Source organism: Rhynchophorus ferrugineus, unplaced genomic scaffold, assembly GCF_030347505.1.
Source record: "Rhynchophorus ferrugineus isolate W39M unplaced genomic scaffold, kcgeb_rfMv2 rfM1, whole genome shotgun sequence".
In the NCBI taxonomy this organism is placed as follows: Eukaryota; Metazoa; Arthropoda; class Insecta; order Coleoptera; family Curculionidae; genus Rhynchophorus; species Rhynchophorus ferrugineus.
The window spans coordinates 15,769,389-15,782,106 of record NW_027472580.1 but is presented as its reverse complement, the minus strand read 5'-3'; the positions used below and the strand labels follow the sequence as shown (position 1 = coordinate 15,782,106).

The window sequence follows — 12,718 nt, the reverse complement described above, 5'->3', positions numbered from 1 at the left end:
AAATTATCATGGTCAAATTTGAAGTTATTAAGCTATATTTTTCAGTCATTAGTCCATTTTTAGACGTTGTTGATTGTTATTTGTGCTTTTTCTACCATCTTGGATAGACATACATCTTTTGCCATGATAACTATGTCGTCAGCAAATCTTCCAATTAATGTTTCTTTAGTTGTTGGGATTACAAAAGACTACCCTGTGGAACTCCGGCCGAAATATATGATTCCAGCAGTTGGCAGTAATTCCGCGGCAATAAATAAGTGGTTGAATATTTATGATAACTATTTTATAATAACTAGAAATATATGTGTAGATTTTACGAATAATTAGAAAATTAATAAGATATTAATAAATGAAAATGGAAAACAGCTTTTAAATCTTCTAGTGTTTTATTCTTAATATTAAAATAAATGTGTTTAATACTTTTATAACGGACTAATAACACTTTATAATCATAAATTTTATTGGCCATCTTTTTTTAATGTTAGTATAAATATTATATTATAGTAACTTGGTTTAAAGAGTTTCCTTAAATACAATTCGTCTTCTTTTTTTCAGATTCTTTTTAGCTTATTGGCATTTTTATTTCTTCAAGAATGAACAGCGCGTGCTTCTTGGTAGTGTTGCAATGCATCGTTTTCTCTTCGTTGATAAAAATGGCAGTGACTCTATCGATCGACTCGACATTGTACAAGAGATCCGAAGCTCCAGATCGTAGTGTCATTGATGAGGACCCGGACTATCAAACGAACATCAGATATGATGAATATCCGGTAAGTTACTTTTAGATATTGTAGTTATATCTTAATTATAGTTTTGTATAAATAAAGAAACATAGATGATTAGACAAGGAAACAAAATAAAATAGTTTTTTTTTATATCAAACCGTGGTTTGAGGTAACAAAGTGCAGTGATATTTTGTATTAACAGAGGGCTTGAAAACAAGTGAAAGTCTTTTATTTCTGGTGGAATCAACTGACTTGGAAAAAATCGTGGCTAAGAGAAAGACAAAGAGAAAACAAGTAAGACATATAAGAACGAATAGAATAAGATCTTCCATATATAATTATAAGTTTTTCGTAACTTATTCATATTTGCCAGTTATGTTAATTACGATAGAACGGATTGTGTCTATTCAGTAAATTTTATGGCTTGAATCATCATTACTTAGCCAGGTATCTTCAGATCTACGCAGCTATGTTTAGGTGCTGCATGAATATTGATCTATGACATTTATTGGTAAAAATATATATTATCAATTCAAACAACTGTTAAATTAGATGATTTTTGGAGCTGAGTTTCAATGAACTTTCTGACAGCTTAGTGGTTGATGAATTAATTATTTCCAGCATGGAAGAAGTATGTTGGCGTAATGTAACTACTTATGAAAAGTAAATTTACTACGATAATCTTAACCGTAAAAAGTCATAGGTTAATCCAGAAGAGCTGTTAACATTAAGGAATTAAGATGTTTCATCGCTATAAAGTTGTTCTGAATATGGCGGAATTAATAAATAGTAAAATATGAGCTGCGAGAACCAAATGAGGCTGTTGCTGAATATATCTGTTGTCGCCAAGTGAACAATTAGGAAGACGTACCATTACAATAAAGACCAACAATAGTAACAGGCCCAAAGTAATCCCATGACCACTCTTAGCTATACGATTCAAGAGTTGTAAACAATAGAAGGTTGCTTGAATGGAAATTTCTAGACAGTCTTAGATAACGACCAGGCATAGTATCTTCTGATAACCATCTGTTTAGATCGATGCACAGTGGCCAGTTGGCTGGCGCACGGCTTTGATATTCTGAAGAACTACGAAAATGGATATGGTGGATGGATAGGATTGCTGTGTAATCAACATAGCAGAATGAATAATAATTTCAGCACAGTGTTACCACTTTGATAAAACAATGGAGAAAAGTTAAACAAAATGATGGAATATATTTTAATGTATTTCAAATTTGTCTCAATGCATGGATTTTTACAGTGACAAATGATCGGAGTATATGCTTGTTAGTTATATGAGTTTACTACAAGTAACCTAGTAATAATTAAGTTAGCATCAAATAACCGTCAAATTTAGTTTTTTCAACATATTAATATACTTTTAAACATATACATCTTACAGGATTTTATTTCATCACAATTTTAATCCTCAACTTACTCGTGCTCACATATTCATGTAAAATTGTACATAAAATGTTACGGCTTCCGTCTGTACTTACATTTTTAAATTTCAATATACTTTTGTTCTTAACATTTTTCTTCTATGCGTTTACATCTCAGGAATATCCACGGGTGATATCTAACCATATGATAGTTGCTTATGGTTGTTTCCATTTGTATCAATTAATATTTTAAAATAAAAGCAACATTGTTTTCTTGCCCTTTTTTGTAATCTTTCTTTTCTGCTCTTAAGTTGGCCAGTAATAGGTAAAAATTCAGCTTTACATCTCTTAGCTATACCAAATTTGTTAAATGTTGTTAAAATGTTCCCTATTACATAGCTTATTTACTCTTTTATGTTATTATTCAGCTCGATATAAAGCAAAATTTTGGATGTTTGATTAATGTTTGTCGATGATACAACAAGGAAAACAAAACAAATTTATATTTTATATTTCATATATATATATATATATATATATATTTTATATTATATTATATATATATATATATATATATATATATATTTTTTTTTTATATTATATTATATATATATATATATATATATATATATACCACACGATACATTGTTATTACATTAGTATCACATATAGTATTATAGTTATAGTAAGATCTCAGCAGTTGGCTAAGTGACATAGAAATAATAAGAAACGCCTTTACAGTCCTTAGCATAGTTAGTGATTGGTAAGAATATGGTCACCATGGAAGAAAGGTATAATTGCTCCAATATTAAAAGAAGGGCATAGCCAATAGTGCTAAATCTAGCGGCAAATAAGTCTTGCATCTATTATTGAATTATGTATACGATTACGAAATAATTTGACGAATTCATTTAATTCATTTGGTGTTTGTCGAGTTGATGTTCATTAAGAAGATGTCGTGCCAAGCGTATGCAATTAAGCGAAGATTATTTGATGTGATGTAAGACGGTTCCAATATATTATACTATTGATCCATCTGGTCCTTTTTAATGATAGGGCTATATTCACTGATACAGATGTTGAGATTATAGGAATTCGTCATGATGACTGAGAATAAATGAAGGAAACGAAAACATTACTAATTGATGGATTGCCTGATATATTAACTATTAAAATCATACATTACAACCAGAAAGTTTAGAGTCAAATAAGAAGAAGCTTACTCTACAATAAAAGAAGCTAAAGCAGGTGTACTACAAGGAAGTGTACTGAGACTAATACTTTATCTACTTTACACTTGTGATATACCACAAAGCGAAAATATTACGATGGCTACATTTGCTAATGATACTGCGATTTTAGCCGTCGAGGACAATAGTGAAGAACAACGAAATCACGAAAATTACAACAGGCAAGTGACAATATAAATAATAGGACACAAGTTTGGAAAATAAGAACTAATGAAAGTAAATCTGTACATGTGCAGTTCACCTATAAACAGACCGTACAGCACCAATAACATTAAATAACAGTATCATTCCATACAGCAACAGTGATAAGTATCTCGGAATGAATCTCGATGCAAAACTTCGCTGGAAGGAACATATAAAGAAGAAAAGAAAAGAACTGGAATTGAAATATAGGAAAATGTACTGGCTAATTGGAAGAAAATCACAATTATCAGTACATAATAAATTGCTAATATATAAGCAAATATTGAAACCTATATGGACATACGGAGTTCAATTATGGGGATGTTCTGCTAAGAGTAACATAAATAAAATACAAATTTTTCAGAGCAAAGTCCTGAGAGGTATTGTGGGTGCACCCAAATACTATAGGACTGATTACCTACATTGAGACCTTCAGATACCCACAGTCAGTCAAGAAATTAAGAGCATAGCAAGGAGGCATGAGGAAAGACTCCATTCTCATACGAATACCGAAATATTGCAACTTTTGGATACCACTAGAACAGGATACAGACTCAAAAGAATCAAACCATATGATCTCGTGTAGTGTGGTGTAGTGAGGTGCATATATTAAAAAATTCAGCAGTTACATGTATAAACATTATTTCACCAGGGACTGAGTTAGGGCCGATGGGTCCTCCTAGCTATATACCTAGATTTAAGTTAGCATAAAGACAAATTGTAGGTTAGACGGAAACGACTAGAAACAATGTATTAATTAAATAATAATAAAAAAAGTAATACATGAGCAATAATAATCCTTGGCATCTAGTTGTAGAACGTATACAAATTCTTGTAGAGCATTAAAGGCGGATGTGGAACTAAAATTCTAATAGGATGATAGGAAAAAAGTAATAGATCCCAAGATCTCAAAACAGTTTTTGACAATGAATTCTTTAATTAATAAAAAAATACGTTACAAACAGCAACACTTTTATTCTACGCAATATTTGTGTAAAAATATAGTTCATGAATTGCTCTTACATTTTCCAATCATATTCTTTCCCTGTTATAGATAGGAAAAACAACTAATACATTTTTTCAGAGTGAAGTTTTGAATTAACAAAAAATCCGTCAAAATTAATTCATACTACTTACAACATTAAACAAATTCCCAACCACTATAGCATTTGTAAAATTTACATATAAAAAACATAGCGCATTTGTGGCTGTATCATGTTTTTCAGTCGTATTCATCTCCCGTTATAACGGTGAAAAATAAACGATCATTATGCGCTGACTGATTCGCCGAACGACAAAATTTATTTCGAAATATTCCTGAACTGAAAACATTTCACTTATAGCCACCTATGCCCGAATTTCAATTTATAACATCCTTCGACGAAGTTGTATTGTGAGCGAGAGAAGATCGTAGGTGGCGGAGGCTTCTCTGATCAGACAGATTTGTCACGTCAGGCGTCGTCAATTTCGCGTGTCATAAATCATTAGGGTGATGGGTCCGGTAGGGTGTATTATGTACATTTTTTTATCTTATCTCGCGTCTTTATTTGATTCTAAAAAAAGAATATTTTTTCGTTATTATGTGCATAATTTTGTTGTAACAGAAATTCACAATTAGTTTAAAACTATTATGAATTAATTTATTAAAATTGTATCGGTATATTAACTGTATAAAAATTGAAATGTTGTAGTACTGAAAAGTGATAAAAGTTAAATATTGAAACATTTAAAATTAAATGATTATTGAAAAAACTGACATTAACCCTTTTGGTTATCAACTTGTCATCATGCCATTGAATATATTGAATATATGTTTATATAGTCCGTTCAACGAAACAGTGTACTCACATCATCCGAAATGATGACGCCAAAATGTCGCAATGTTGCATCAACTCTGAGTTTTAGATCATTTTGGCTTTGACATGCAACAAAATTCTAAACTAAATAAAGTAATTAAACAAAAATACTGTTATCAAGTTTAATTTATTTTAATATTACAGTACGTCTAACAGATATATTATCGACGTTATCTATTATAATAGATTGTAGGTTAGGGTTGTGTTTTATTATATTTACAATGAATTCTTCTATACCACCTATGAATTAGAGTTCTAGGTGCATTTTCTGAAGTAGTGGTATCCTGTGGAGGCCTAATCCACCTAATTAATAGTTTTCTATCCAAATAATATATTCTATCTTCAAGAGAGAACATATTTAATTTTTACGCTTACTTCTATCAATGTTTCACTGTATCCCTTCTTAGTTCATTTCATTACTACCTGTATAGATCTTTCTTGACAAAACTAAATTTTGTCACTGCACTCTCCATAATGTATAAATCTTTTGCGTAAGATTTGCAATAGTTGGCGACAGGACGGTTCTCCTACTCTTGCGATAGCCGCGGGTTCGACTCTTGCTGGGCTTGGTCGTAAATATATATTTGTGATTGTCCTAGGCAAGAGTGTAAAATCCGATAAAGAAGATGATCCCAGTAACGCCAGTAACCAGGCTGGTTTCGACTGGATGTATGCTCGGATGATTTCTAAAATTGGTCACTCGCCAGTCGTTAGGCTTAATGCCGAAGACTGTGGTTCGGAGCCCACGTTAAACTGAAGGGCCAGTCCAGATAAACCCTAGTTGCTAAAAGGAAACTTATATAGTTACCGTATATTAAATATATAGTCAGCTTTAGTAATTTCCATTGTCATCATCCTATCTTGGAAATTGTCAGCAATGATCGTAGTCCCATATTCAGAAAGTTTCAATTAAGTGAATAAGGGTTAATTTTCAATCTATCTAACCTTTGTTCATGATTCCATCATTTGTCAATTTTTTCTTCAATGTAGACATATCAGACGATTGAGTTCATCCAAACCGAATGTGTTATTAACCATTCTTGTTTACATCATAAAGAAGAATATGTCTGCAATGAATTATTAATAAATGTTATGACCAATAAAATCTAATTAACTATTATTCCAACGTTTACCCTTTTCCATCAACTATTGTTGACTTAACACTAATTTTATTATGATTTTGCAATGAGTGACTATTAGCTATATTGGTACCATTCTAAAATATCTATGTCTCATCTAAATACACAATAAGGCTTTCTTGATTTTATTATATGCTTTTAAAAATAGTATTCTTTTAAAAGCAATGTCTGGAAGTTCCATTTCGGAGTTATCCTTACAAGTTATCCCTCAAGGGGCTACTGAGGAGATATTTTTCAGACTAACAGTTTCTTTGGAAATAATTTTATAAAATTATGTTTATGTTGAGAAAACTACTCACTATATCTCTGTTAGGGCTAACCACAAGCTGATCTTGATTCGTAAGTAGATCTTGATTGGTAAGAGAACGGTTTCTTTTCGGCCAATCGATTTCATTTTTCATATTTATATTCCAGTTACCAAGTCCATACTAATATTCAGTGCAGCTGCAACATTCTAAAATATTTTCAATGAAAACCGCAGTTCCTTAATATTTAACAGTAAAAATGCTTCACGCTCTATCGGATTTTACTGGCAATTTAACCTCCATTATCTCTTTACTGTTCAAAGTACAACAATTAAATATTTTTTGTGTAACAGCAATTTAATATTTATCAAAACAAGCAAAGCGTTAAAACATTTGTCGGTTTATAGCCTGTACTTATTATAATTAATATTTTGAAGAATTTTGCAGACGCTTGATCACCAGACAACTGGTGCCGGCTGGTTCGATTACATGTTCGAACTTATCAAACAGCATTGTATCTTTTTTTAACTAGGATAAAATCAGAATGAAAATATTGTCTGATTCTAAAACGAATTTGTATTGATAGTTGCATTGCACTGTTATTTTGATAGATCTCTTTAATGAAACAAAAAATAAGAGCGTACTAAAAATTCTTATACATGTTCTTATAAATAAATTATCAATTAACATTTTGATTAAGGTAATTTAAATAACTAAAATATTTAAATGTTTTGGATATATTCTAAATAATTAAAAATTCTCTCCTCATAATAATATTTTAAATTTTACAAAACTATTTTTCTACAACTTCTAGACCAGCATATCTCTTTAGTGAAATAAAGAACAATAACGTATTGACAAATTTTGTATAATTGACAACATATCGGTAAAAATCTATATTTTATTTTATTTAATTTAGTTTTATTGTTCAATATAACATATTAATAAACAAACATTTAATTAATATTTATGGATCAAATGATATTTATTACAAACGTATTTTATGTAGTTTTAAATGGTCAAATAGAAAACAGTTTCATAAAAAAGTATATAAATATTATATAGAGGTAATAGTAAATATTAAAATTTTATAAAGAATAAAATTTGATGATGTATGTTTTAAACCAAGCTTACTATACTATAGTATATTGTAAAATTTATATGAAGTACTATGGTGCTATAGTTTTATTTTTATTCTATCCCTATCCACGACCCCAATTTTACGCTCGGACCTTTACTACCCCTGTATAAACATATCCTTATGCCAATTCTATAAGGGAGAATATTTTCCTTACCTTATTCTCTCCGATCTAACTCTAGTAGTGGGCTTAACAATGTATTTGTGGTTGACCATCTGGTGTTCCGTTTCAAGCTCTCTGAACAGGAACCAAAATTCATAGCTGAGTTCCTTGCGATATTCCAAGCTTTATCCCACATTTCAATAGAGTATTTCAAAGGATGGCTCATGATTACCGATTACCGAAATTCCCTTGAATTTCTGGAACAGAAATTCAACCATTCCCTGGACACCGACTCACTGCCGATCGTCGGACTCTATCTGAATGGCTACAAGGTAACCTTAGCGTCGATCCTTTCTCATATTGGTATACCGGGTAATGAGTGCGAGGATAGTGCTGCTGTGTCAACAGCCATCTCTCTCTTCCCCTTCAGAAATATTTGTATCCTTACTAACATCTATTTTAACATCGTTGGACTCAGAGGGCCAACCATAACATCATATTCATTTCGTGTTTCACCAAGCGAGGTACAGCGTCGTTGGACTCGAGCGTTGAGAGTTTTGTCATCTTACTCTTTCTTAAACCTACTATATACTAGAGGACTATTTCTGACTTACCTAGCCTAGGGCTATATATGAGCTGCACAACTTTAAATTAACGGCAGAAAATACAGGTAGATTCCTTGAAATTCTACAAGAAATCAATTATCTTCATAGAATCTAGCCTATGCTGAGCTAAATGTCGCTGGTCAAACACCATTAATACTACGTTGCGTTTGTTGATTTGTATTGGTGTCCATTTTTAAATTGTATATACACTGGATATACTTTTCGTCCTCCCGTACTGTTTTATAGTCGCTAAATAGCGATATATGTCAAAGCGATAAAACAGATGGAATATAAACTTAAATATACTTAAAAAGTTATTATAAGATTAAAAAAAAATTCTTTAAAATTGAAGTGTGTAACTTCACATATTCTTCGTCATATAAAAAGAACAAATATGCATTCAACCTGTAATAGCAGCGTTACCACATCCATTTAGAACTGTTGGTTTGGGTCTGTAACTATTCTGGTTTGTGCAGTACCGCAGAGTTGTTTAGTTGCATAGTTTAAGAGAAAGGAAGAACTTTCTTACTTTATTAACTCCAATTTAATATATTTGTAACTCTATTCGGAAGTAAATAAAAATTAATGATGCTTTTGAAAATTTATTATATTACACGCATATCTGAATTGTCGGTTTTGTTTCAACGATTTAAAAGTGGCGATTGTGATGTCGTCGATAGAGAACGGCCTGCAAGTTTAATAAAATTAAGATAAAATGAATGAAAAGACTTACTGAAGAAAACCCATCTTAAACACTCAAAAAACTAACAGTCTAGTTAACAGTTAATGAATTGACATGATGGCAAAGATAAAAAATGAAAAGGAATGGCTACCACACCGGAAATACAATCCCAAACTGTTTCAACAATGCGGTTTCATTGCCCGTTATAAAGAAAAGAACATTTTTCTGTGGCGCTTTGTGACTGGCCATGAAAAGTAAACATATTAGGAGACCTTTAAAGGAAGAAGTTCTGTGTATAGAAGAGTCATCCACATCGCCACCGAAGCTCAATATTCATGGCTCAAAGTAATTAATTGCTACTGCAGAGGTTTATTATTGACAATTGAGAAACTCGAACTACGTAGTCTTGTAAGAAATACCAACAATAAAGAGTAAAAGAGGATTAGCCATCCTGTTGCACCACAATGCTCGCTTGTATGTTACAAGAATGAAAAATATATTATTACCAACGAACATATTCATCAAAAAACTTGCCAGATATTTTGGCTGTCACATGGTTTCGGAATCTCAAAAAGTGTGAAAATTATCTATTCATCAACACTGTATCGTTACCTGTAATATGCGCGAGAGTTGTAGGGAATGACAGAAAATAATTTGATCAACATACACTGAACCAATTTTTCTCAATAAGTGTTTTTAAAAGGTGACAAAATGATCAGAATAGATGAAACTACCTAAAAGTATTTTAAATCCTCAATAATTTTTCCGAAATGGTAAAAATTGTTTCTCCAAAATAAAACTGAATAATAAATAAATATAGCAACACCAAAAGACAAGTATTTTAAGTGTTTTAATAATAATAATTTCTAAATACCAAGCAATTTTTTTAACAAAACTGATGGTTTGACAAACACCAAACTCAGCGTAGGTTTTATAAATTGAAAAGCCAACCACCAAAGGCCTTGAAAGCCAACCTATATATAACCGATATTATATTCATCTATTAACACAACAACTAATTGTGATTTATCCTCACATTATTATCATTCTCATTATGTAGAAGAGGGATATATAGGTCCTTCAGGCGTTAGAACCATAATTTATCACTATATTCAGGTAATTGCAACAATAATTAATTTAAATAATTATATTTAATACTCAGTTTTGATTACTGTTCGAGCTTTTTCTAAAAAAAGTAAATTTCAAAAAAAAGGCAATGAAATATTTCATTTATATGTATATAGTAACAATTTAAAATAGTTCAGTTTTTAGCATAGTCTCTTCAAAACTCAATTCATGTCTTGAATGCCATTCCTTCATCATTACAGCCCTTTTTGATGTTATTGTTGGGATTTTCTTCCACCAGTGTGCTATGATATGGTGCACTGTACCAAATAATATCTGATGGTCCGTCCCTCCAGGTTATTTAACAATTGATTTTCAAACCATAACAAAAATTGTTATGGTTCATTTCTCTTACATAATATATCTGAAATTGATTATTAATAGATATTATGATCAATAAAAGATAACCAAATGCTATTGTAACTTTTATCTTTATCCATCAATTTTTTGTCTTTACACTTTTTTTGTTACTATCTTGTCAAGAGTGCCGCAATTAACTAATTTGAAATATCCAAGTCTCATCAAGATACACAAATTCAAATAACTTATCTTTCTTGATTTCATTGTACGTCTTCTAGGAGTGTATGGGGGGATATCTTATGTTACATCCCTCAAATAGCTGCATGTCCCTAATTCTTTTAAGTATACTTTCCAGACTAACAATTCCCTCTGAAATAATTTTATTAAATTATGTTGATATCAATAGAATAGTTTGCGTACTTATTGTTCTTATACATTTCGTATATTGATTTGATTTCGAATGGAGCCAATATCAAGATTCTTAAATGAATCTAACGTATTGTTCTTCATTTTGTAAGCGATGTTATTTACAGTACCCACACTAATATTCAGCGTAGCATCAACACGCTAAAAACCATTTTCAATAAAATTGCAGCAACTTATAATAATTAATCTTATCAATAATTACCTCTCTAACGGAATATACGGGCAAAAGAGGGCCTTCGTTATCTCGTTCCTTCTCGAAATAACTTATTAAAACCGCAATCAATTGGTGATCCTGAATATTTATTGTTTTCGGCATTTTCAAACAAACTGATATGATATATTATGGAGCGATTTAAAATATATTAAAATAATCAAAGCGCTAAAATAATGTTTGCCGAGTTATAATCTATAGTAATTATAACTAACATTTTGAATAGTTTTGTGTACGTCTGACAACCGGACGACAGACTCGTTCGTTGTGTTTGAACTAATCAGACAGCATTGTGTTCCTTTTTAACTAGAATAGAATGGGAAGGAAAATATTGTCTGATTCTGAAACGAATTTACAAATTTCGGTAGGAAATACATTAAACATACTAATGACGCATATACAAATAAACTTTGAATAGAGCATAATTACTATTTACCTGTACTAAATATTGGAGATAATTTTGTAAAATCATAAAAAAGATTTTAACAACAATGGAATTGTAACCAATCCGTACAATGGAATATTTCTTAATTATCTAAATCCAGCAATTTTGTATAATGGAATTAATCGAAGTGCAGCTTTTATATTCGTTTGTTATCTTGTTTACAGCCTTCGCGATTTAATTGACATGTACAAATTTAGATGCAATGACATTGGACGATGGAGTGATATTGTATTCATAAAATGAATGAAAGTAAACAAATTTGGTATGTTAAGTTAGAATTTTAATAGAAATATTGTACATGTGTTTGAAATTTTATTTCAATTTTGTTAGAGAAATATTTAGAAATACTAATAATATTTTCATTGTTTGAGGCATAACAAATGCATTATAATGGAATCATGGAGGGTGTATATATTGTTATAATACTTTATTGAAAGAATAACTGTCAATATAGTTTTAATAAATTAAAATAAAAGAGTAGCGTTGTCACTTGCAAAAACAATCTCCCTACCAGGTATTTAATAATTAAAATTATACAAATATTCATTGAAAAGTCAATTGAAATGTCCTCGGTCTGACATATAGATGGCGCTACTAGAATTAAATCCATATATTTTTTAGTTAGCCCTAACCCTCAAAAGGTTTGTGTATAAATTTGAAAGCTGTCGGATCATTAGTTTCTGAATTATAGCATTTTGAGTGAAGCAACTTTTGTTATTGTGAAAAAATTAATAAAAAGGAATTTCGTGTGGTGATAAAATATTTTTTTTGAAGGGAAAAAATACAGTTGAAGCAAAAATTTGGCTTGATGCCGAGTTTCTGGACATTGCTCCAGGAAAACCAACCATCAAAGAGTGGTATGTTAAGTTTAGAAGTGGTGAAATGAGCACCGAAGGCGGT

At 30.8% G+C, this 12,718-nt stretch overlaps 1 protein-coding gene across 1 annotated transcript in view; it reads left to right on the top strand.

The window, feature by feature from the left end:
* AstCC (Allatostatin double C) overlaps positions 1–12,718 on the top strand; it is a 53,798-nt gene that overhangs the window by 17,689 nt on the left and 23,391 nt on the right. Inside the window, exon 2 of the mRNA XM_076402282.1 lies at positions 556–770. Coding sequence (XP_076258397.1) covers positions 594–770 — 177 coding nt within the window. The 5' untranslated portion in view covers positions 556–593. The remainder of the gene's footprint in view (positions 1–555; positions 771–12,718) is intronic.